The sequence below is a fragment of the Bombus bifarius genome, unplaced genomic scaffold (assembly GCF_011952205.1).
Source record: "Bombus bifarius isolate JDL3187 unplaced genomic scaffold, Bbif_JDL3187 scf7180000008244, whole genome shotgun sequence".
Taxonomy (NCBI): domain Eukaryota; kingdom Metazoa; phylum Arthropoda; class Insecta; order Hymenoptera; family Apidae; genus Bombus; species Bombus bifarius.
In genome coordinates this window covers 392,608-419,741 of record NW_022884538.1, presented here as the reverse complement: position 1 = coordinate 419,741, position 27,134 = coordinate 392,608, and the positions used below count along the sequence as shown (strand labels likewise).

The following is a 27,134-nucleotide window of genomic DNA, read 5'->3' as shown; positions in this document are numbered from 1 at the left end:
GAGCCGAATCCCGAGACCGGGCCTATTATGTAAACACAGTATTCACTCGGTCAATAACCGTGGCGAAGTTGCCAAGCTTCTTACCGGGCTAATCCGAAACGGTTCGGTCCGAATTAATTCGTGGCACTTGCTCGTAAAGCGGAAGGGATCGCCGGTTGAAGAGGAATGGGGGATCTTATTGCCGATCTTTATCGATACCCACGATCGGAATCCGTAATGAGGATCCGATCGTCGCTATTAGCGTGACCGCCCTTTTGAACGGCGCCGCACCGCGGGCCATTTTCTTCCTCTTATTCCTGGCTAGAGTCCTTCCGTATTAATGCTGCTGGCCACGATCCTGCATCAAATTTATAGTGGTCGGCCCACGCGCCACCTTATAAACCGTGAGAGTCTGAACCGTGGCGGATCTTGACGCCTGCGAGGAGTACAAATTTTCTATCTATTCTGGTACTTAATTGGCGTGCTTCGGCGACCAGTTTGTTCGGTCGTTCAACTTTCTGCCGATTAGCTGCATATCGCGATTAATTGCGATCTCGTGTCTGGAGGCAAGGTCGAAGAGGAAGAGAGTCTCTACGTGAATGAACATTTCGAAGATCGTCGCAGGTGCCGATGCGGAGAGCGGCGGAAAGCGATCTTAGGATATCTATTTTCCAAGCTGAAAAATTCGCGCGAAAAATTCTATCTGGGACGAAGGTAACGTACGAAGTAACGACGATTACGCGTAACTACGACAGCGATAGGAAAATAAATGATCTGTTTGCATCGCTCGATTGTACTCTGTGTCTTTTACTCTTTCGAATGTACGTACTTCGTGGGCATTCTCCGTAAATTTTTCGATCGCAAGAGATACGACCGATGACTACTTCTCAGGCTGACGAGTGTTTTACTTAACGCGGTAATCTTAGGATTAACGTTGAACGTATCCATCCGTAGACTTTAATATCGCGAGATACGCTGCAGGCCATTAATAATAATTAGGGCGGATACGAGGTATACGAAAGTCACGTGCACGCACGAGTTGTCAAATTAGTTGATTAACTTACACTTACACCTGTCGATGTCGTCCGGATGTCACCGTAGAACCGAACGTGTGTTAACAGGTGTTTTTAACTCGGCCGTGCCAAGCGCTTCCAGCTGCTGGCTGCCCGCTATTGGATAACAACGCGAATTCGAAGGATTTTCGATAGATCGCGACTGGCTGTCTCAGTTGATCAAACAAGGAGCAACAGAACTTACAGGAGCACCGTGTAAACCGACACAATGGCGCGGTATGCAACCACGGAAATTTTCGTTAACCGTAAATCCGGCTTAAACAAGTAAAAAAACGACATATACCTTAATCGTTACACAAACGGACTGTGTCGTTTTAATTAACACGTAAGAGAACGTATCAACGCTAATTATCGGTTAATTATACAGGGTGGTTGGTAACTGGTGGTGCAAGAGGAAAGGGGGTGATTCTACGCGAAAAAAGAAGTCGAAAATATAGAATAAAAATTTTTCTTTTTTTTCAATTTTTCCATCGAAACAACGATCTACAATGAGATCCATACGCGTGAGGTACCGCGCGCGTACCGAGCGACGATTCAAAGTCGATTTTCTCGAAAACAAAGCCTCGAACGAAGAATTTGTATTCTATATTTTCCACTTCTTTTTTCGCGTAGAATCACCCCTTTCCGTTTGCACCACCAGTTACCAACCACCCTGTATGTATATACAGAGAGAGAGAGAGAGAAAGTTTGTGATGTAGGTTTTGATATGTACATAACATAAAGGGATGATAATTGGGAAAAATTTAGTCTTTCTGTTGCCCATGAGAACGAAAATCAAATACATCGAGGTTTTAACAATTAATTATGATAATTGGTTACGTAATATCGATAATGATATTATTTAATTATAATTTTATACCTTTGGCATTCGTTAGCTCGCGTGGATGCGATTAAACGACCGGATTTTAGATTTCGTTTGTCGGAAGCCTCGCTTCCCGAGTTTTTCCAGCTTTTTCGTTCGTCATCCGGTCGCGATATATTTCGATCGTTGAACATGGTATTGTTGATTAGGTTGATTAATAAATTTAATAACAAATAACATGTGAAACATAGTCGATAGCGTATGTGTAAGAAATCCAAGTTCGAGTATTATCTGAATTTTCAAGAAGAAAGGTGTATTAGCGCAGAAGAATAAATAGCGTTGTTGTATAATATAGATAAATGAACTGCCAGCGCGTACGAGTCATATTTTAAAAGTAAAAGATAAAAAGCATCAACCGGAGAGAAATCGAAGAAGGTTGAAAAAGAGATTTAAGGATGAGAGAAATGCGGCCGAGGAGCAACTTCCGGTTGCATGGAAACAGCGGGAAAACTGTCCCGACTTTCCAAGCATCCTCGGTCGGTGCACTGCTAACGTAACACGATTTTCCTGGATGCTTTTTCGGCACACTTACATACTTCCGCAAGACTTGTAACATAAACACCTTTAAACTTGCAATTTATCAACATTCCATTGCTTTTACCTTAGAAAGTAATCGGCTGCCTGTTACTTGTAGTACTCTGAATTCAATACCATCGTAATTATAATTGCCTAAAGGAATGAACATACCTAATACGTTGCTTGATTTAATTCTGCATTAAAAGTATCAAATTATACGGAATAGGTATAAAAATTGCATTATTCGTTCTCGCAGTACGCAGCAGATCTGAAATATTACATGTACAATACGATAATTTCTAATGTGATGTATAACAGTACAAATGAATCTACGCTGTATCACTAAAGAAGTTCATTCTCCTGAAGGATGTTACAAAAGAGGTGCATATATGGATGGGATCGTCCGTTCTTAAAATACAGCTCTAAAATTTATAAAATAATTTCTAATTTTCTAATATCATCCGTAACAGCTTAAAGAAAGAAATTTACGGCGTATACTGTTAAACGATTAACGTTAAACCGTACGAAAAACGTACGAAGATCGCAGGAACGGTTTTTACAGTACAGTTGCAAAAGGACGATAACACGATCCCTAATTCTCGACAAAATAATGGCAGAAAGGTCGTCGCATCAAATGGTACACTATCGAGATATTTTCTGCGGTTGCTGAATTATCTTTGCCCGTCTGCGAAAAGAAAACCGCCTGAAGGTGCTTCTAGAATCGAGGCCGGAAGTGCACAGAAGTCGCAGCTTTCGAAGACGATCGTAAAACGCCCCACGAGTTCCTCGATGTTTCCTTATCCCCACCGCGAGTACCATCAACGTCTAGTTGCCATTCTGTTCTTAGATGAGAAAGTTTAGTAATCATATCAAAAGAAAGTTCAGACCAATTTTGACATCATTTTATCATCGGTACTAAAAAGAGTCTAAAAGAGAAACCACGAAATGCAGAGGATCGTAATGAAAAGTGGGAAAACCGATAGGTAAATATCAATGTCCATTGGATGAGTCATGGGCGTGATAAAATTTATTTTGTACAAATTGGATGCTCCTTGCTGCTTTTATTTTCTAATTATTTTATGGGAAATCTGTTATTTTATCCACATCGTATACGATCTATAAGTAAACCGAGGATTCGTATTAACGTAACTAAGGAAATAGAAGACCTCACTCTGTCTCTCTCGATAGATAAATACAGTTTCATTTCACCCGTTCAGTATTAATAACAGCTACTTTACTTTGAGTATTTTTGCATGTTGCGTGCATTTTTGTAACTTTAAATACCTCGTTAATAGAAGTATATAAAAATCCGCGATATACGTGCAAGATAAAATATTGAATAAAATACAATTTGCTTGAATATTCCGATAAATGTAACAAGTAGTAGCTGTTCTGACGCTAATGTGATATATAGTTTTCGTAAAAAAATCTCTCCGCTACTATCGAAACATCATAAAGTACGAGCAAGATCGCAGATGCTTCTCAAATCGACTAGAATCAACTTTGAAGCAGGCGACGTGGTCTCGTAGATACGCAAGCGGTTCATAATGTTCAAATACGGCTTGCTTACGTCGTCGTGGCCTCGTCCAGAGAGCAAGGACATTCATTGGCCACAATTCATCTGTCGCGCAATGCTCAACCAATCGTAAACCCGACTAGCGCTTTACTTCCGTCGTGAAGCCACGCGTTCGACTGTCCTCAGTCCTCGTGCACGTTGGCCGTCGTTGTCGCGGCACAGGTATTACGCTTACACATACGTATATTCGTTTACATACGGCGGTGCACGCGAGTGAGCGGGTTTAAACGGTTGGTACGCGCTCGTTTCCGCGGTCAGAATCATTGGCGCATTCTCGCGCCGGCAATAAGCCGCCAGTTAAAACTCCTCCTTCCCACTCTCCTACGATATTCCCATCCCTGTCTTTCCTTCGATAGCTGTTCGTTCCGCGGCGTTAAAATCGCCCGACGACCACATCAACAATAACAAACGACATCAAGCACAACGAGACACGCGACAATTCGACGAAACGTTCGCTGGACTCTCCCTTCTTCGATCGACGTAAAGAGTACTGAATCTCGGCGGCACCAGATGAAACGAGTCGTCACGGTCGGCGGTTCGATCTCTCCGAAAACAACGATCTCTGCCTGACCGACTGACTTGTCGTCAGACTCGTCGTTGTCAATCACGAACGAGACGAGAAGAAACTTCGAGGTCTTTCTTACGAATTCTCGCTTGGAGAAATTCCACTGCCTTGATCCTCGTTCGCGAAGCCAAGGAATCGATCGAAATTCAAGTTATAGACGCATAGGGACTTTCACGCGCGTAACGACAAGTCCAAGTTCCCTCTCTGTCTGTGAAAAGCGCTGCTAACTCTTAGATACGGATATATATGTAAGTAGACAGCGAGCAACAATGAAGGGAGAAAGAAGTTTGTTCCTCCTGGCGAGGAGGAGGAAGACATTTTCACCGCGCCTTCACGGAGAAAACGACTTCGCTTAGAACTGCCTCGCCGACGGCTGTGGCCGTCGCGCGATACGCCGCCGTACGCTCCTCACAGAGCCTCGAGCACGCTCTCCCCTCGGGCTGTTTACGGAATGTCGCGCAAAATTCCCGAAATTAACCGGCCTACCGGGCAACAGCGATCGACGATCGATGCGCCGGTTTGCGCGCCGTTGTTTCGCGATCGAAGCGTCCCGATGATGCGGCCCGTTTACCCGATACCGAATAAAAATGTTCGCGGTGAATTTTCTTAGGCTGCTTGCCGTATGGAAGGTGGCGCGCGGTATCCGTGCGGCGTTGTCTGCCGCTCGTTGCTGGCTCGCAAGAGCCGAGGCCTTCGAGCGCTCTTACGCTGCTCGCCGTATACAGGCTGACAGTCAGTGGCGGGTTTCGAAGCTAACGGCGTTGGGCAGACTCCCTCGTACTCGGGGGCCCCGGTGTCTACGAGTTCCCCGTTTCGTAGCCTCGAAATCGAAATCGAGCCACGGTTTCCACTGCGTATCGAACGCTTGAATTATTTCTGTATTTACAATCGCGCTAAAAATATTACTGTTTCTCGCTCGTAAATAATTTTACACGTTCGTTATGCGACTATTGGGAAATATTTTTTACACGTATAATTTTTATATTTCTGCTTATGCGTGTACGTGATTACATTTTAAATATTGAATCGTACGATGTGGTCGTTTTGATAAATCGCTGACTATTAGGAAATCGAGCAAATTTTCAGATTATCGTATTACAGGGGCATGGAATTGTACGATACAGTTGGATGGTTTTTAGTTAGGATTTTATATCATTCGATAGTAGTATATGATTCGACCGCAACGACGTAAGAAACTTGCTGATAAACGACGCCAGAAGTGCGAGCTTCGCGAAATAGTTCTCGGTAGTACCTATCGAATGGCCTAAGTCGTTTTGAGTTTTTGCGCTGGATCAAATTTTTCATCGTAGCTCAATCCATTCTCCCGTAACTTTCATCGAGCGAGACCAGGCTATCGTGCACTTTCTCGCGCAGAACAATTTTTCACTTTGGTGTTAGTGCAAACAGTTTTATACGAAAAAATTTCTATGAAAACACCCTGCTTTCCGACGAATCTTGTACGTAATTAGAGAAAATAAAGCTGATTCTATGAAAGAGACGAAAAAGGAATATTTAGTAAATGCAAACATACAGGGTCTTCAAATCTATAGACACAGAGACTTTAAATATCTTAATACCATACCCTCACTTTCTTTGGCAAGGCTTTAAGGGCACGTGGCCTCTTTCCCCTTCCCTCGTGTTTTCCGCCGAGAACAAGTGCGTTCCACCGATGCTAGTTAGTTTTTGCGGTTTTTTAATGTCACACACGCATCATAAATCAGAATATAAATCAGGTTATATAAAAGCATTGATCACATTTCAAAATCATACATTTAAACAATGAATTTCCTTTGTATGAGCAACCTGAATGGCATAAACAATCCGAGGATATTCAATATCAATTATACAATTAATTTACGTGGCGTGAATAGAACGCACCCTTCCGCCCGTACGAAATCTACCACCGGTCGAATGTCGACAATATGCTGTTCGCTTTTCGATGTACAATGGCTTTTAAAAATAATTTATTGAATTCGAAATCCAATCGGTCGGCGTAGTAAATCATTGAAACGCGCAGAACTATTTTAATTTTCTCACGCGTATTTTGATAGATATATCGAAACAATTTAGCTAACGCTCTAATGGATTCGTATTGTCGGAGGCGGCGCCGTTGCGCACGAAAAAAAAAAAAAAAAATTATTCGATGGAACATCTAAATCATCGGTATGATCGCGCGTCGATATTCATAAAATTCATTCCGCATGATTTTGTATGAACAAAATATACACAATGGCGCGTGTTACTTCGACAACACGCGGACAACCGGTAGCGTGTAAAAATAAATTCTGAAACTTTCTTCGCGAACATTAAAGTACCCGCCACGCTCCCGTTATTACAACTTTACAAGCTGGAGAATAGCCAGGACCCTTTAATTTACGTTCATTCAAGAGGTGATCTTTTCCTTAATTTTTTTTTTTTTTTTTTCACCGACATTAGGAAATATCAATTTCCTGCGATACAATAATAATGTAACGTAAATCCCTACGCGTAGTATATACGTTATATAACGATCGATACGAATCAAAAATAATTCAGTTTGTTTTAATAAAAGTTACGATAGCAGAAATCGATAGGAGCAGTTTTGTTTTTACGCTATTTTCCTACTTCGGTGTAATTCGTAGCGTGGATACACTGATTTTTTAATACAGAAAAGACGTAAGTTTTATGTAAGAAGATAGTAGCAAGCGATTCGAAGATAGACACGAGGAGAAGTAAAGGGCTCGACGCGACGAGGCTACGGCACTGTGTGCCGTGCCGTCGTGCTAGAGTGCAGGTGGGCCGAAGTTCAACGGAAACAGTCGAACACTCATTCGGGGGAAAACCGAGCGGCGGTACATGACGAGAACTGTTGTCAGAGTATTCAGTAATGCTTTGCATGGCCAACCAGTCACTAGTGGGCTCGTCGGTGAGAGTCGTGTCGTTCACTCGAAGTGATCGTGTGGTGTTACTCGACGAGCTAGACAGGCGGTATTCTAAAACGTGAAGCACAAGCGGACGGCGACGAATGTATCCGCGATCGTGAGAGTGCATTTCGTGAGACTGTGAGAGAGAAAACGAACAGAGCGTATTCACGGAGCGTACACCGACGGTGGAGCTTCGATTTCACGTACTATTTCTTCACTGAAAACAAAAAACCATTGCGCTACACTGTGTATGGTACACGAGCGATCCAAGATGCTGTCGTCAGTGCTAGCGAAATAATAATGTGGTGCGACGTTAGTCAGGTGAGTGAAAAGTGCTACGTCAGTTTCTTTTTCTTTTTTCTCCACCAATTTTTTTTCCCCCTTTCGAAAACTGTGCCGGCCTGTGTTCGCCTGCCTCTAACGTTCTTGTGCGGCCAGCCAAGAGAGCGTTACGTGAACACGACATCACAGCGGCTACGAGGTGGTTGTGTGTCGCTTGCTGTGAAAAATTTATACGTTGCTCCGTTCCTCGAGTTCGCGGTGTTCGTTACGCGAAGGGACTTTATCCTCGTTTCGCCGCGACGTTTCTCAGCCATCGAACGAGAGCCGTGTATTTCAACCGTGCCTTAGTACAAGTGGTTCAGTGTGTGATTTTTCTGTCTCGTTGACGGATACCTCGGATATACGATTCGTTACACGCAACTCTGACCGCCGAAGAGAACGTCTCGTCCCGCAGCGACGAGCGCAACTTGCAATTGAAAGTTAACTTCTCGTAACGCCTTGAAAGGCTGGCGCACACGAACGGCAGACACGGCGATGAATCTCCGTGGAAACTATTTTATCACCTAGCCTCTGCGATTTCTTCTCATCCTGTGTGTGATCGTACAAATCGATCGAAAATATTGCATCAACCGGTATAATCATACTGCGAAACCGTGTTAATCGCCCGTCGGCTGCGAGTCATTGAATCGTACCGGGCATTCTCAAGTGCTAAGAAAAACCATAAACACTCGTTCGTTGATTCTTTTTTCATGCGTCGACGTCGGAATCGATACAAATAATCGCCGCAAATTTTTTCGTCGTGTTTCGTCATCTCTCTCTCTCTCTCTCACTCTCTTTCTTTTTCTCTCTCTCTGTCTCTCTCTCTCTCTCTCTCTCTCTCTTTCGGAGCATAACATTAGGAAACTCTGTGTACGTGAGAATCGGCGAGGTCTCACGTCGTCGACGCTATTTCCACTATGGTGTAGAAATTGATACAGCGGCGGATCAACGTCGTGCCGAAGTGTCAGATTTGACGCGTGGTAACCTCGTGTTCAGTAGTTTGAATTCGAAGCGATCCCGCGTTTCCTTGGGCTTGGGGACGAGCGGCGGAGGGAGCAGGAGGGTATAGAGGCGGCAGCAGCAGCAGCAGCGGAGCAGAGTAAGAGGAGGTTGGGGGTGGAGAGGTGGAGGAGGTAGGACGGCGGCCGCGATGCTGGGTGGCGTAGTTAGGATGGCGAGAGGTGGGGAACGGTCGAGGTGGCTGTGGTAACGACGGTGGGTCGTGGGTCGCTACGTGCGGAGAGGGGGACAGCGTAACGAGCGAGAGAGAAAGAAGCAGCGATAGGGAAGGAATAAGAGCACGAAGGAGAAACGTGTATATATACATATATATGTGTGTATATATATACACACGCGATATGAGAGACAAAGAAAGAGTCTCGATAAAGAGAGAGAGCGAGATAGAGAAAGGTGACCGGAGGCTCCGAGGCTGGCTGCCTCTTCTTTACTTGGCCAGCGCTGTGGAGGAAACCTAGCGTCGCCTGTGCGTCGCGAGGAGCAAGGAGAAGGGTACGACGTTCACTAAGCAGCGGGCGAGGGGGGAAAGGGGCACGATTATGACCAACCATCAAGGGGGCAACGTCGTCATGGTTACCGCGACGACAACAACCCGACTCTGTTCTAAGGGATGTTTTTAAAAGCATATATTTACCTTTGCTCTTTTTCTCTCTCACCGATCGCGTGGAGGCGATAGGAACGACTAGTTTTTTCCCTTCTCACTCGCCGAATGTATGTAATGCATTTGATGGCCCGGTTTCGTTAGATCAACCGAACGACCGTAACCTCTTCCGAACTGCATTCGTCTACATTTCCAACCGCTGGATCGTCGTCGAAATTTAAGAAACATATTTCGTCATGGCATAGAGAATTTGTAAAACTTGCACTTTAACCTTTGTCTTCTGGCCGCCTTATTGGTCATAGCTAGAGCACAGAACATTCAGTGTGGATCGGTTAGGTGGCTATACGGTATATCTCTGTGGTGGATTGGTTTTTCCTACAAGCTATGAACATGCTCTAAAATGCTCGGTGTTAGTGAAATGCCAATGCGTGATAGGCGTATCTCGAGAAACAGCCGCGTTCGCGTGACGACCGCACTCTGTCCGACGGTGACAAAACCGGTCGAATCTGTGACTTCAGCGTTCTTGATACCTTTATCGTTTTATTATTCAGCAGGAAGTGCGTCGTAAGAATTTCTTCGTCTTTGGATCATACTGTATTCAGAGACATCTTGGCGACGTGATCTTTCCGCAAATTTCTAGTTATTTCTACTGATCTCTGTTCGTATACGAAAGGGTATCCTTTTCACCATGCAATCCTTGGAATATTTTCACGTCGAATTTCAATAATTCATAGAATATATGAGAACTTATACACAATGTACTACGATTTTATGTATTTTTGAGATTATACCGCGTCCAGTGCGATTGAGTGTACCGATCGAACGCGTCCGTCGGACAGTGTCACACGGCAGTTCTACCAACTGTTTAATCGAAACGAAAAAATTCTCACGTTTTCGCGAATGTTTCTATTGTGATAATTTTTTTTTTTTTACAACTGAAAGGAAGCTCTAGCAGAGATTCCAAAGATATTGGCAGAAAACAGTAACGTCTTTGCTAGTGACAGATAGTGCTTGGTACAGTTATGTAAGTGAGATATTTTCTTTCGATACGCTCGACCGATCGATCGACTAAAACTGACGCGTAATCTCGACGACGGACATGGTCAAGAAATCGATCGATTATTTGTGCGAAAGGATAACGTTTTCTTGTCGTTTCCGCGAACGACAGAGTAGCATTTTCTTGTTATTTTCGAAGGTTTACGGCCATCTTACACCTACTACTTACTTATAAATTATACTTATCTATAATAAGTATTAACTTATTATAATTAATCAGCCATGTCACTGCGCCACGCCAGAAAAATTACTGAAAATTCTCAACGCGAGAATTGATTGTAGTTTTAATAAATAAATAAAAAAAAAAAATCTTACACCTACATTCGATTTTCAGACGTTACAATCATTAGTATCTCAATTCAGTTGCGATAATTCTTCGATTCTTTTTTTTACTCAAAGTGTATCGTTATCGCTTTGGATGCAAATTCAGATGACTATTTTTTTATTTTTCCGAGGCAAATGCGTTATAAGGTTGATTATTCGTGGAAGGATTTTCCATAAACTCGTGTAATACTTATTCGCAATTATACATGCTCATCCTAGGGAATTATACATTTCGGAATCACACACCTGTGTCTCTCGACTAGCCCTTTCGTTCTCATGATAGTCGTACAGCTACATACATATTTAAAATTGCGAAGTAGAATGTTACTCTTAATCATTATATTTCATATACTCGTTGATCGTTATAACGTTCCTAGACGTCAGAATGTTCGTACGAGAGTTCCTTATTTCTCACACGACACGCAGACAAATTTCTGACATTTGCTTTCTAACCAAAATATCTCTGCAACTACTCTACGTCCATAATTAATTAATTAATTAATTTCCTCCCATTTATTAACGCAAGTGATGCAATTTTTTTGTAACAAAACACAACCAACGCGATACCTCGATCGTACAAGATACATTTTTCATAAAGTACGCAAATATTTCTAGGTTATGCGATATCGTAGATCGAATGCACAAAGATCAACGACCGGAACGATCGGCTAAAGTAACATTTCTGGCACGTGTTTAATAAAATCGGACGTGCCAAAAACTCTTCAACCTGGCCAAGATTCGTCGGGATTCGAATAGAACAGACTTGTAAGGTGATCTTGTTGTTGGTTAGCTCGAACTTAGTGCGATCACACGGGACGGAAATCTTCTTCTTCTAGCAACTACACAAAGCGACACGACGGTGTTCTATACTACATCGCTTTACCATTACCGCGAAAAAGTTATCTTTGAGAGACTGCAATAACCTTTTTCTACGATAGTAGATTAATATCGATCGTTCGCTAAATGGCCACGGCGGAGCAGCAGGCGTTTTTCACGGATTTCTAACCACATCAAACGAATGTTCGATAATAGCAAGACGAAAACAGACCTGCACGCAGCAACTCCGTCGAAAAATATAGTCTGCAGTGTTTTTCGCTGCTCGGTACTACCGCGGTCAACAGGTTTTCAAAATAGCGATCTATTCGGATTATTCGATAAGCGAAGAGATTACGCGCTTGTCCGTCGTAATTGTACGGAATAAACGAACGATTCCTAATTTGCAGCGCTCGGTTAGTTATCGCACTTTTTCCGGTTCTGCGAGATAAAACGACGATCGAAAGCACCGGATGGAGACAGGTCGTATCGGTGATTCGCTTCGACCGACAAACGCCGATCGAGCGTCGAACACGCGCTTCTTCCAGCGTATTATCGCCCGATCAAACCGCCTACGGTGAACGTTCTTCTTGCTTTACTTCAGCCAGTGCTCAATCTCGCGTAATCTGACCGGCCGTACAGTCTCACTCGAGCTTAAACGCGGTCTAAGCATCGACGCTGGGTCTCGGATCGGTTCCCCATTGCTACGAACGATTCCTATCCCTAAACTTGTAAAATCACCGCGATAGGACTAGTTGAGCGACGCAAGAGGGACCTCGCTGCGTTGCCCCAAGCTGGAATACTCGAGTAACGCATCTTACCCGCTGTAACTTGCCGCGTCACCTAGAAATTGCGAAAGCTGAACCAGCCGGAGGATCGGTGGCTAACCACTCGGTGGAAGGTTTTCAGCGGGCAAAGGACAAAGACTGGTAGCAAGCGGGGAAGACGGCGTGTGCCGCGAGCACCGGCGGCATAAAGCGGAGTCCAAGTTTCCCCCGTTACCCTCCTTGGTCGGCCTGGCCTCCAGCAGCTACTCCTCCTCCGCCTCCTCGTCCTCCTGCGGCGCATCGAGCCGCTCACCCACCATCACGGGCCATTAACGAGAGAGTTATCGACGCGCGATCTGTCAATAGGCTTCTCCCATTCATAAATTCGCCCGGCGTGTGGCGGCCGCATAGTTTTGCCGCGAAAACCACGTGGCGGCGGTGGCGCGCAACGTCCTCTCCGTCGAGCTGCACCGCAACGAGCCGAGGCTCTACTACGTGATTTACGGGCCGCGTCCCCGTTTTAAATGCATGCAGAGTAACCGTGCGTATGCACGTCCTTCTCTATCTCTCTGTATCGCCGGCTCTTCCACCTTCCCAATCTTCTCCCCTCTTTCTCTGTCTCCCGTCTTCTCTGTCGTTGCTTCGCGCGATCTGTTGGTTCCTTTGTGCGCGGATCTGTTTACGTATGCACAACGTGGCAGTGGAACCAGATCTACCGAGACCGCCTGGTCACACGCGCATTTTTCTTCCGCGTCTCCAGTCGAGTAGTTCGCACTTGTTCAGCTTGCGGAAGAATTTGGAGCACGCCGCGAGTGAAAACGCGGATCGTTGACCATTCGGCCGATTCTCTCGTAGGATCAACGTGGTCGCTTCGCCAGAATTTCGGACACTCGTCGGTCCACGTAGCAGGAACTTGGACGTCGGTTCCGTTGGAAATATTTCCGCGCGAACGTGGAAAATCGCCTTCGAAGGAGAATTCTTTTCCATCCGATTCTCGCGTCCGATCTTGTCTCGGCCGATTAGACGATAGAAACCATAGTTAACGTCGACGAAGCGCTAGTAAGAGAAAAATAATGCAAGCTGCGTTGCAGACAAAAGTCGAGCAACTCGAAGCAGCTTGTCCGACGAAAACGACAGTTGACGTTAATTAGCACGAGACAGAAACAATCGAAGGTAAATGAAAGTTACTTGTAGGAAAACTGGCCGGTTAAGCGACTCCAAGTGTGTCTGTTCGATGTAGGTTTACGCGGTGCCAGCTAAGTAGCATCGTAACAAAATTGTTACAGGCAAATATGCAATTTAATCGTCGACGCAGGTATATTCCTCGTCCGAGCGAGAAGCAGAGAAATCACAGCGGAGAAACGTTCCTCCGACACGGTGTTGAAGATACAAGGAAAATACGAATATTTTCATCGGATTGCACCAAGTGTAGGATAACGTGCGTGGAATAAAAGGCGATTGAGTATCACACGTCAGTCGCGAAACTAGTTAGCACGAGGTTTCATTTCCTCTTCTCATTGCAATGTTCTCACCGAAATTCCTTGTTTCACAAATTGGCGTGGAACGCGCGCAAACGCAAGGGACGACGAAGGATAAGGATAACGCGTCACTCGGCTTCGAGAGTCGACGAGATCGTTACAATGGAATTCGCTTCTTAATCGGTGCGAAGACCGAAATATCAGTCGACTTACGTGCAACGAGGATTGATGGCGAAAAAACTGGTCGCCGCGAGGGTTTGACGTTGCGTGGAATATTCTCGAGGGACGAGGCACGGGACGTCTGCGTTTCTCGTGGAAAATTGTTTTCGCAAGTTGGACGCAAACAAGGGCAGACAGAAATTTCCTCGTAACGGATTATGACGAAGATAAGGATAATAATGGACGTTATTTTTCGCTTCTAAATTCAAGGAGACCGACGCGACCACGTTAGTTATTGAAATATTATTATCGTTGTTATTAACTATATTTCGTTATTCTGCGTCTCGCGTTTCGTAATTCGATCGTTTACCAGGCAGAAAGAAAATAATTGCCGTTTCCTCGAGATATCCATCCTGCCATCGTCTTATCGCCGCCAGTTCCTGCAACCGACTCCAAACACTTATATCGGTTTACGTTACACAGCGAGATAAATAAAATGAGTTTATAACCGCGATCGGTGACACTCGACTACCAGCGATTAGTCGTTTAATCGGTCGTCGATCGTCTCATTCATACTCGATATTCCTGGCGTTACGTTACCACGCCATTCAGTGCCAAGCAGTCTGGCGAAAGAAAACAGTCGCGGATTGCTGGAAATGCAGCCTGAACAGCGCTCTCGCGATAAGATGCTGCGTGGAAACTCGGTACGCGCGCGCCTACGTTTCCACGTACAACTGTCGTATCCCGGGAGACTTTGGCAAAAGTCGAGTCTCGAGACTCGTTGGTAGATTCGTTCGTCGGTTCTCGTCCAGCGAATCCACTCGTCGTTCCTAAACTCCTATCGCGCGAATGAAAAATCGTACGTCGCCAGGGTCGGTGTATTTTTATTGTAGCAGCTGTTGTTGCGAGTTGCATTTCTGTTGTACGAGCCGGTCTAGTCGCCGCGAGTTCCAGATTCCAAGCAAATGGAGAGTTTTAGTACGCTCTATTTCTTTAACCAACCGAAACGTTGGTCGCGAGTTCAGAGCTGCGACGTAGAAGCGCGAGGAAAATGGAAATCCTCCGGCGGTTCTGTACGATATCCTCGTCAAAGCGTCGTTGAAGAAAACGCGCAAGCAGAAACGAGATAATAGGAATCGGAAGTCCGGCTATCCGCTTGGTTCTCCGTCTTTCGCGTTAGCGTCGGTTTTTGGAAAAACGCGATATCTGAATTTAACGAGTGGATCGGAAGCGCCACGGGAAGTTAAATACAGAAAGAAGATTGGGAATTACGCGATACGTCGAGGCGAAGCCTCTTCGTTCCTATACTTTAGGCCTTATTTTAGCGTCAACTGATCTTTATCTACCGATACGATGGGATACTCGTTACGTAACGAGTGGAATAGGATCAATTTAATATTTCGAATTGGTCGTTGTAAGAGTATGATGATCGCAGTTGATGGATAACTCGAACGATCGATATTAGAGATACGATAAGGGCTTGCGTTTATATCGATCTAGATTTGATACGGGAATCAAATTCTATAGAAAATCGTCGCTAGTTATGCAATTTCAAATTTACTTACCTTCAGGTTTTGCTTCAAATAGTTCGCTTACCGCGATTATCTCGATCAAAGCAAAGCAAATTCGCAGATTTCGATCGAATTCTAAGCTCGAGCATCAAACGTTCAGAGCTGCGAGTCTTTCTCGAAATCTCGAGTTGCAGCTTGCCTGGCCGCTGGCTGGCGTGAAAATGTCAATTGAAAATGGCGAAATAGACAGCGTCCGCAAGAGATCGTATTTAGGTAGGTAGAACGACGAACCTGTGGCGCGGACACCGAGCAACGAGTTGTTGGTTCACGTGTTTCCCAGCCGACGAACAAACGCGACCCGTTGCGTTCCACTACGACTTGCGCGTGATACACGCGTTATGGAAAAAAGCTCACGAGACGAGATACAAGTATGACCTACGCCACTGTTTGGCGGCCGCTGATAACATCGCTGAATCACGAATTACGAATGTTACGTTGCGTCTGGCGTCTCCCACTGTCCCCCTTTCCATGCAAAGACAACCGTAGCACGTGGCGCGTTTGTCGTCGATCGTGTGTACACGCGCAGAGAGACAAGCCCGCGTTGCACTCTGTGTCCCGTTTTGTTTACGTTTTACCGGCGTGCCTGCGGCCGATTGAAAAATTCGCAACCGGTGGCGCGCGCGCGCGCGCGCGCGTGTGTGCCGTAATTCACGCATCGACGTGACGAACTCGGAACCGTTGGCGTGTCACGCGCCGTTACAAATGAAAACGAGAGTCGGCTTCCTTTTTTTGTCTTTTTTCCTACGCACGAAAATTAAAACCAACTGCGATTGACGCCGTATCGCTGAAATAACAGTTTCATACGAGATTTTTTCCACGCCCGTTAAACGCGTATTCTCGTTTAGTTAAACTAATTACCAAGCTTTTTTTTTTATCTCTCGCTCGCTTTTTAGTTCGCCAACGGTGACATTCGGCGGTAATGTAATTATTGGCCGTGATATTTTCTACTTCTGAATGAAACGTTCGGCGCGTACGTGCAATTTCATTCTTCGAAGCGGCTTCCTCGTCGCCAACCTCCTCGCGAACAGTCGTCGTTAAACATTCGGCGTTCGTATGCTTCGCCGCGTACTTTCGTACGTTCGAAATGCCAGTGGAAAGTTGGTTTATTCTTCTGTTTCGTCGTGGTACATTTTACGCTGGTTTCATAGTTGCCAGACGAGCTGTGCACGCGTGCTGACGGGCTGCATCGCGTGGTCAAACGGCAACGTAGAAATTACAAAGCTACGAGGACAAATGCCAAGCCAGAAGCGTGAAGAACAGCCGAGACTGAAACACTCGAAAACGTTTAGTCGATCGAATAGTCCCGAGCGTTGAAAAAGGCGATTGCAACTGGCAACTACGAGAACGACGACATTCAGCCTGACTTGCAACCGGTCCTCGTTAATTTCCGATGTAACGAAAGCTGTTGTTAGCGTGGAACGACTAATTGAACTGAATCGGCAACGCTTGGTTCGGGGCGTTGGAAAAGAAGCCAGCAATTGCAAACCTGGAGACGAACATTTGCAGAACGGTTGTACGAAAACAACTTGCCGCTATCGGTCGTCGATTTTCCACTTGATTAGCGGCATTTCCCTAACGCGGCGTAAGCTGTTACCGTCTCAAAGTAGCCAAAGTGAAATCAGAAGCGAACGTTTAATTCGTCGCTCCGAAACCGACCGTCGATCGTCGTGTCGGCTGTTAAAAAAGATGCCAGTGATTAACTGATAGAAGCGAAGTGACGCTAGCAGCGGACCAACATCGACCACGGGAAGAATTTCCACGTCGTTCGAAAACAAGCTTCCCGGCTCTGTTTCCAACAACCATGCCGCGTCAATTTTCCACTTTATTAGCCGCGTTTCCCGGTTAAGCATCCTCTCTCTCTCTCTCTCTCTCTCTCGCTGGTAGAAACGAAAACCAGGCGGAACAGTAGCGAGATTTAGCGAAGAAACGGGGCCATAATTCACGCGTCTAATTCGATTGCCCGTTGCGAAGTATTCGAAATAAATGCCGCTTGCCTGCGGCTGTATAACAACCTGCTGGCATCGGCGTAAAAAGCAAGCAAGAAAGAGAAGAAAAGAAAATCAAAGTTGCCAGCGGGTGTCTAACTTTCGAGGATTCCGGCCACGTGCCGTTAACGGTACCGGCTAGTTGCAAGTATCTACCACCGTTGTCCGCCGAAAATAACCGTTAACAAGTAGCCACACACGTACCACAGCCCTCGCTGTACGTGTACAAGTACGTACGTGTCGATTGTACGTCCTGGCGCGGCCCAAAGGTGCACCGATAACCACGCGCGTATATCGCCCCATTGGAACTGGTGTCAGGGTGAGAGACAGCTTTGCGGTAGGTTAAGGTTAGACGCGAGAATGCCCCCTCCCTCTCTGTCTTTCTCTCCCTTGCTCTCATTCTCTCTCGTCCCTTGCTTCTTTCCACGGTGATGAAGCTTTTGTACGAGCGAATTTCACGCCCACCACCGCTGATGCTTTCGTAATTGCGAAGGGAATACACCGACAGAGGAAAGCAACGAGGCAGCAGTCTTTGCGAGACTTTCGCCTGGACCAGACTTGAGAGGCGAGGACACAGTCTCCTTTCTAATCGGGGCGAGAGCGTCTCGACGTTGAGTCGCACGATCGTTCCGTTCCTATGGAAATTGTGGTCGACGGGGACACCGGTTTCGGTGTCTCGCGAATTTAGTTCGCCAACTTACGTCGTACACTTGCTTTCGTCAGGTGAAACGCATCGCGAACAACCGCCCACGTTGTTGTTTATCGCGTACTCGTAGGTTGCAGGGATGTTAGGGGCAGCTTAGGGGACTCGACTGGCGGAATAGCACGTCCTACGGTCTCCTGTTCCATATGCTCTTCTTCTTTTCTTCCTGTTCTTTATGCTCGATGTCTAGTATATTTCTTGGACTCGTTCGTATCGCGCGTGTTACTGCCGACGCGCCTCCAAGCACTCGCGTCTAAGAACTCGCGGCTCAACCTGCTTATTAGATCCCGCTAATCCAAAGTGCTCTAAACCGAACTACAGCTTGGGCTACTTGTCTTGTCCTTTCTCCCCGCTCTATCCAGCCTTCCCGACCAGTTCACAGACGCTTCTTCTCCTGCTTCTTCGCTTCGTGACTCCTCTATATCGCGCGCTGCTCGCCTCGCGTGTCTCTCGGAGTCCTGCGGCCGCTGCTCCAAGGTCTCTCTCCCGTAGAACACGCCTTCCTTCTCCTTCGTTCCGCGACCTTTGGCTCATCCCGCGTCCTTCCTACACCGACGTAGTGGATTTATCTGTTACTTTCATCCGTTCGACCGACGGCGCCAGAAAATAATTGGTAAAAGTTTGGACACGAGGCACCGTCCGAAGCATCGGCAAACAAGGTTAACGACCCGTAAAAATTCCCTTTGTCCAGACGTTTAGATGGCTCGTTCGATATAACGAAAGAAGAATAATGCCACCTGTCCGCCAGTGACCGCTCATTGCGGCTTCCTCGTAGTACACTCCTCTCGTGCACAAGTCGGGCGAGCAGGTGTCGCTTCTAGCAACCGTGTCACTCGTCGACCCTTGTTTCGCCAGCGGCTCTGAATTCTTTTCTCCGACTTCTTTCCGTCCTTCGTTTACCCACTGATCTCCCTCTCTTTCTCTTTATCCCGCTGCTATTCGGCCTTGAACCTTTAATCCTCATGGCGTAACCCTCCGCTATGTTTCTTCCTTCTTTCCCTCTGCCCCTCCCTTTGCCAACTCTTTCTTTCTGTATTCTCCTTTTCACTTAACCAGCAGCACCCTTACATTGTACTTTTATTGGTCTTTACCGGTACCGGCATTGTTCACCGGCTGTTCGAAATTATATCACCGGCTCGTGCCTCCTTCATTGTTTTCCGGATGAATGAAAGCCGCTCGCAGCGGTCGTTGTTCCTACGACCGAGGTGTTTAGCATTTTACGATCGTTTTCTCTCGCATTTCGATCGACTCGGTGCTTTTAATTCCCTTTGCGCAGCGATCGTTCGTTTTTCGCTTTTCCATCCGTTTCGTTGCCTTCCCTCCTCCGCCTTTCTATCGCGATTTATCCCTTTTCCTAGTTCGTTATTCCGTTTCTTTGGAGGACAGCCGGTACGAGGTTGGACGTAATTTGCAGACGTTGGGAGAGCCAAATCGCGTTTAGCGTATCAGCCGACGATATTTATTACGCGGTTGTTTCCTGTGACGAGCCTCTATCGAGCTGTCAAAGTGTTGCATGTGAAAGCGTTGCAAAGTGTCGCATGTACTTTGAGCGACGAAAAGTCTCCTCGCACGATAATAGTTCGATTACTACGCGCAATATGTCCTCGTTCGAATCTACTCTGTGTGCAGCTTTCAGCCTCTGTGCTACGAAATACCGTAGCAAACGGTACACTCGTTTCACCGGGCCGATAACGAATCGAATATTTCGCCAAATGTTTAACTCGTCCCAGCCAGCCCGAAATTTCGAAGAATCCGCGTTTTCTTCGACCTTTGGTCGATATCCCTGGTGGCAAAGCGCTGGTTCGTCGTCTTCGTGTAATGCGTTTAATCAAGCGTCGGATATTTGAATTATTCGTATGTTAAACACGCTGTGTCCAAAGTTTGTCTATAAAGTGGCGTCGTACCTGTACGCAGAAGGAATTGTCGTCGATGTGTTGTTCGTAGGGCGCGCGATCAACGCGATACTTTAAGAATATTGTAAGAAAATGTAACTGGAAATGAATAAATTTGTCTGGTTGAATGGGAAATCTTTTCTTGCGCGCGTATACCGCAATTTTATATGGAAACACATAGAACAGGAAGTTGCGAACTAAAAATACGTAATTTGTGGTGAAAGGGTCGAGCTTTTTATAACTTTGCGTCTAACCTGAATCACGCGTTAGTCCTTTCACTCGGCAGCTGACCGATAAAATCGTTTAACCTCTTTAAGGGTAGTCTTATTAAGGCCAAGAAAGCATCGTCGTTGTGTTTTCTTTTTTTACTTGCAGATATTTGCGTAAGAAATATTTTGAAAATACTCGACAAGAATAATTCACACGCGCGTACCCGTACGATCTTTCGGAATCGCGTTTCTCATTTACACCGTCGCTGATAAATCCTCCAACGCCTAATAATCGCGCACATGGCCCGTGCAAGCGAGCAATCGCGACTATAGCGGAGAAACTGTCGCAGATCGCAGTGTCGGTTGGAAAGACGAGAAAGGAATTTCGCTTAGCCGGAAATAACGCAGCAAAGTTTGAAGCGATATTGTCGAAGGTTCGGATAATTCCCTAACGATCGTTCGCCGGTCGCCGTACTTGCGATATTTACGAAGCAAGTTGCGCGTGCTGGTCGCCTTGGACAAGTTAAACCGATAATTCGCCAATTATTTGCCGCTTAGCGGCGTTGTTCTTCGAACCGCGCGATTCCATTAACAACCATACGCGACTCCATCGTGTAGCGCTCGTCGTCCGCTAAAATCGTCTCGCGTCTCTCCGCTCGGACCGACAATTTCTCTCGCAAACAAACGCTTCCGCCTGTACCGGCCGTGCACGACCGCGCGAATACCAAGGCGAATCGAACGAGTGGAAACACGTAGAACGTAGAATGACGGGCCCGGTGGCTGTTGTATCTCGACCGCGACAGCGTCCCCGGACCACGTGTCGCCGCACATACGTATGCAATACGTTCACGGACCTCTTTCTTCCCGCCAAACGCCCGAAACGAGTAGCAGCCGACTGACGACGCGTGTGTGCTGCGGTGCACACGCGTTTAATAGAAGGCGGTCGCGCGCGTCCCCGTGGCATTGACAATCGCGCGCCGCGACCAAGCGTGTGAGTTCTCACGTGAAACTGTGTGTACATCGCCGTGTACGTCGCGGACAATGCGACGCGGGGCCATTTACACGCCGCCCGCCAACCGGATTTCTCGCGTGTTCTCCGGATGCGGGCGGATGCGTTAGGCTTGGCGTAGATCAGGGATCAGACTTTGCTGGCATTTTGCAGCTGGCGTGCGTGCTACGCGAATAATAGGCAGATTTGTAGCGCGTGGCGGCACTCCACACCACAAATACCGCCACTCGTCGCTAACTAACACCGGACGACGGCAGCGCAGTCGAAAGGTAGACTACCGAAGCGTCCTGTTTTGCGACCAAGTTTTCAGCACAGAAAAAATCCGCTCCCCGGCGGCTTAAATCCAAAGATTATATTAAAACAAAAAATGTAAAACGCCGACACATAACATACTATGGCCACGCCGTACCGTCGCGTGTCTTTGCCTAACGCATCTTTCCAAAATTCATAGTCAATACCCAAATGTATTAAACTGTATCTTGGTGGAATAAACGTTATTTAAAATAAACGACGACAGCGCAGTGGTTAGCGCCTTAGGTTACGAACGTTCGGGACCCGGGTTCGAATCCCGGCGATCGGAGTCGGATTTTTCTTCCACGCATTTAAATTTAGAAAAAAAAATAGCATCTTCTACAGCCTACAGCTACAATTATCAACACTTACACCTGAGTAGCTTTCGCGTTGATCGGACGCTGTTTTCGTTGGCTTCGCGTATCTTCTTCTTCGTAAATGCTATTCTGCTCGCGAAGATCTTGCAGGGCAGAGAAAATGCGTCGATCAGCGGAATCGAAATTTGGATACCGTGTGCAGGCTTTTCTCTTTCGTTTGAACTATTCCGTTCACAAAGATTGTGGAATACTTTGGAAGGTACAAAAAGTACGCGAACTTTCTCCTTTCGTAGTGCAAAAAAAGAGCGGAATATAAAGAAGACAGCGGTGTTAATATCCGTCGAAATATCACGCGCATCGCGAGTCAGATAGAACCGTGGAGGACAGCGGAGTTTGAAAGTATCTTCAGCTTTCCGAAGATACGAGAGAACTGTTAACGAGGTGCGTGATTTTTCTGTAGAATTCCATTAAATAATTTCCTTACGTATTTCTCCTTAAAACATCAAGTTCGAACCCAAACCGAGATCCCAAGGATCTTGCACGTTGATCACGCGATCCTCGCAAAGTCGCTGGATTTTCCTGCCAGAAATAGACACAGCGATAGAAATAAATATTTCGTAACAGTAGCAACATCCGAATCGACGGATTCACATTTCCAATGTTTAGTTAGAAATCGGGGATACGATATCGTGGTGATCTGGAAACAGGCAGATTTGCATTTCTAATGCGGCCACGTTCCCACGAAAAGTATTTTTCACGTTCGATGATTAGCGATGAAATTTCACTGTGACACGCTGTGTGATTCGGCAGATTTATAATCTTGCCAACGTACATTATCATAATAACGCGCGATCCCGCTATCGGAAATACTTGTAAGGTTTACCGTAGATTAGCGTTGTGACGTCGACGCGATTTCATACGCCGCTCTGACGTTATACGATTCGCTAGATTTATGTTTCTAATGATGCAACGCACGTCGTCGTGTGATCCTGGTATTAGAAATACTTCTGAGGCTCGGCGGCGCATCCGTAACGTGATGTCAGTGCGACTTTGCAGCGATGACGCTGTGCAATTCGGTCGACTTTACGTATCTTGCGATGTAATTGCGTAATACATACGATCCCGTTACATCAAATACAAAGATGCCGAAACATAACGCGTCGCACCGTTAGCCTGACCGGACTGTTGTCAAAAAGCTCTCTCGCTCGACGTTCGTTTCGTCGGCTATTAATTCACCAAGACTCGATATGGACGAATGCAACTTTATTAGACGCTATCTAGTAATTAGAAACTCTATATTTCGCTCTTCACAATCCTATTGCTAATAGCGACGAGCTAATCGATAGCAATATAATCGCCAAGTCCCATTAACAGCGTCGTTCCTCCTATGCACCGGCGCAGGCCGCATCTACTTAATATTTCTCGAGCCATTGCTACGATAAATGCGCGCTTCGACCAACGAAATGGATTTTATCCGAACACCCATGTCATACGCTCATATGTAAGAATCCAAAGAAAGTATTCGAATATTTGCTCGCACACCTGTACGTAAGACAGCTTTTGCGAACACCTTTCTACCACGCGCGTTCAGTGAAACGTTTCAAAGCTTCGTCGACACCGTGACAACGGTCGACTATCGTTTCTGTCGTTGGTCGCATACGAATCAGATCTGAAAATGTACACACAAGCTAGAAAATATCGGGCGCGAGAAAAAGAAAGAAAAATACTTAAACCTGTACATTGACGAACCTGGATGTTTAACGCTGCAATATTAATTTTTTACCAAGCGCGTCTGCAAGTTGATCTGAAACTTGCAGCGCTAGCAAAATGCTAGTCGCTAGCAGAGACGTCGGCCGACTGTTCTTGGCCGATGGGAGCGCGAACCAAGTGCCTGCGTTCTCGTGGATGGCTGGCGAGTGACGGCGTGGTGCGCACCTGGAACTGGTCGCGATACATAATACAGGCGCGTAGGAGAGTCTGCACGACGCAACAGAGGAAGCAACAGCTGACGATATCGACGTGAACGAGGACAGTTTATGTACTTTCTACGCGGGGGAGGCAGGCAGGATGATCCACGTGTATGCGTGAGAGGTTCTCGCGTTACAGGGGCCACCGGTTCCTATATAGCGTAAAGTACGATGTAAACACACGTGGATGAGCGAGAGAAAGGGTAGAGAGAGAGAGAGAGAGAGAGAGAGAGAGAGAGGGCTAACGGCGTGGCAACATATAGGAATCGTCGGAGTGTGCGTCGATGCATTGTGATGTCGCCCTCTTCTACCACCGTCGACTCTCCCCCTACACAACGGTTTACACACACCGTGTGTATGTGTGTACATACCTCCTCCTTTCACTACCCATCGCCTCGTTCCATCCCTTTCGACCACAGCGAGATCGTTGTGCACTTGGTCGCGCGCCCCTCGCTTCTCTACATACACCCTTCTTGTCCTACAACCGGCTATACGCTTTGTCCTCGTCCATTCGTCGATCCCATTCCGATCTTCGTCGATCGATCGGCTTGGCGACTGATTCACAGCTGTTTTCAGCGATCGTCGGTCTTCCGAACAGATCGCCGCAGTGGATAGGCTTGGGAAAGCGACACTTTTGGGTAGTTTCGCAGATATTCGACGCCGAAGTCGTGGTCCCCTGCTTTTTTCCCAGATTTCCTAATTTCAGGATCTTCCAGGAACCTCTTGTAAGCCTTTTCTCTTGGAAAAAGCCGACGCTCATGCGGGAGAATTATCCCTGTTTTTCCTGGCTTACGATCTTCGTCGAGTACCGCGTGTTCTCGCATTTCGCACGTTCGTATCGTCGCCTAATACTACTCTTCACGCTAAAGCAAACCAGTCGTGCAACGATCCGATTTTCCGCGTTAGGAATTATAAATGGAATAATAGAAATAATAGGAATAATAGAAAATGTTTTCGAGAATATCGATATTTACTTCCGCCTATTGCAATCGACGGTGTACGTACACTACACTTGCGCTTAATATCCTTGCTACGATATTCCATTAATGTCAACAATATATATATATATATATATATGTGTGTGTGTGTATATAAAACTGGGTAAATTCTAGGGGCAATTTTACTCTTCGAGAAAGAGCCGATGAAACGTACTTAGAATACTTAGGCTGCTGGCGATATAAAGAAGGTGACTCGGTATATACATACGCTCGTTGAACTTGTCGTGTTTCTCTCGGTGCGAGGGCGCGCGGAAGACTCTTGAATGTCGTCGAGAGAAACTTGCAAGGTATGTACATGCTTGGGACTCGGCTACACAGCGAACACGCCACGGTGTATGGAAGTTGACCGTGAATGAAGCCTATTTGCGTACGAGCAATAACAGGTGACACTCTCCACGGTTGTTTACCTTCCCTATCGGCAAAAAGCCGGACGTGGAAATCCGCGGGGGCGAGGGAACCGATGAAAGAGAGACAGAACGCGACAGAACGACAGGGAAACATAGAGGCAGCCAGGGACCACGTGGCGTGTGTTGTATTTTAAAGAACGAGCGGGTAGTCGCGTGTGCTGTACTTGTGTACACCGTGTGTGATCCACTTTCCCACTGATCGTCGTAATCTCTTCGAGGAACGTGCAGGATCGCGTACGCGTCTCAATGATTCGCTCATTCGTGCTTATGTGACTGCGTCGTTAAACCGTCTTCGTATCGCGAACGTGTACGCGCGTCCAACGATGCTTGGGACGAATGTTTGTTGTGACTTACGAACGCTCGCTTGCACTTGTCGCGCCAACGTTCGCTCGCCATCTTTCTCAAGGCTTGACGTATCAGTCAGTGTTTTAGTCGTATGTTTACGCATGTGTGTTTCGTATATTTTATACGATCGTATCGTTTCTTTGCTCGCGCGGTGAAACGAAGTTTGAGAGTTGGTACGGAACCGTGCAGATCGTTGAGGCTCCGCTGCAGCTTTCTTCGGCGAGGCGCCCGAGTACTTCGCTTCGTGATTATTTTCCAGATACGCGATATGCGGCACGTAAATAGAAATAGAACACCTGGTTGAATCTGTGGTAAATATTTGCCGGCTGAGGACTGTCGTTACAGTTCGAAGTGTTCGACGAAACCCTCGACGACGTGGGTCTAAATAGAACGGAGCACGAGCCTTCGTGAGTTAAACACTGGATCGGCGTGTCGTAAGAATCGCGTATTAAAATAATTAATTTCTCGGTACGAATCAATTAATCTTCTTTCTTCAAATATACACGCGCAAACACGTAGCCGTGATGCTACCCATAACGCTGCTACGACTCTCGTTCCTCAGACACGAAATTGCTCTCAGCGACGTGTCAACTTTTCGAAATAGAAACAGAAATACAATGGCGTGTATGCCTGCTAATTACGATCGTTCGTACGCGTGTAATACAGTTTAGAAACACGTCGAACGTGCTTGATTCTATTAACTCTTATTAGAAGAGATCGTGACTCTTCGCAATGGTCGTATAAGTCACGCGTTTACACACTAGACGTGTAACAACGTTAACGTTACTCGTACTATAAACCCTGTAAAAACAAACGGTACAGCAACAAAAACACTTAGCTTTACCCCAAGACATCCGTGCTTCTGTACAGCCGATACAAAGTCCGCTTGTTCTTCCGATCGCCAGGAATTGGCACGCTTACGTCGGTAAATACAGAAACGTCTTGCGAACCGTATATATAGCGGCGGGTACACGTGGAGCAAGATAGATCTACAAACACGTATACATTTTCGCCAGGCTACCAACACACCGGCGCGACTCACGCTTAATCGCGTTGGCCGTATGCATCTCTCCTTGTCTGTTGCTCGGTCGGGTCGCGGCGCTCACACGTACACGCACACGCACGCGCGCACGTAGAGAAACGTGCAGGGGATGTGCGAACGTCCCCCCAACGAAGAAATGCCCGGACGGATCTCCGAAGATCACGTGCTGCGCATAACTTACATTCCCACCACTCCTTTCGGGTAGCACGTGCCTCCACGGTTCTCTCTCTCTATATATCTCTCTATCTGCTCGTATCTCTCTGTCTCGCTTCTCAGCGGTGCCCTCTCCTCCCCGTTCTTCCCCCGTCGTTCGCATTTGATTCCGCGATTCGGTTCAATCGAATGGTATACGATCTTAGACAGTCAGTCGCCTCCCGCGACGCCACAC

General features: G+C 46.5%; 1 protein-coding gene across 2 annotated transcripts in view; it reads left to right on the top strand.

The window, feature by feature from the left end:
• The first annotated feature begins 1,097 nt into the window (after positions 1–1,097).
• Positions 1,098–27,134, top strand: part of LOC117211788 (basic-leucine zipper transcription factor A) — a 64,898-nt gene continuing 38,861 nt past the window's right edge. Inside the window, exon 1 of one of the 2 annotated variants that reach the window (XM_033456005.1) lies at positions 1,098–1,316. Coding sequence is in view for 1 of the 2 variants with exons in the window: in XM_033456003.1 (XP_033311894.1) it covers positions 7,775–7,795 (21 nt within the window). In the remaining variant the exon portion in view is untranslated. Of the gene's footprint in view, positions 1,317–7,385; positions 7,796–27,134 lie in introns of those variants that run through there. The other variant, XM_033456003.1, reaches the window with a different exon arrangement.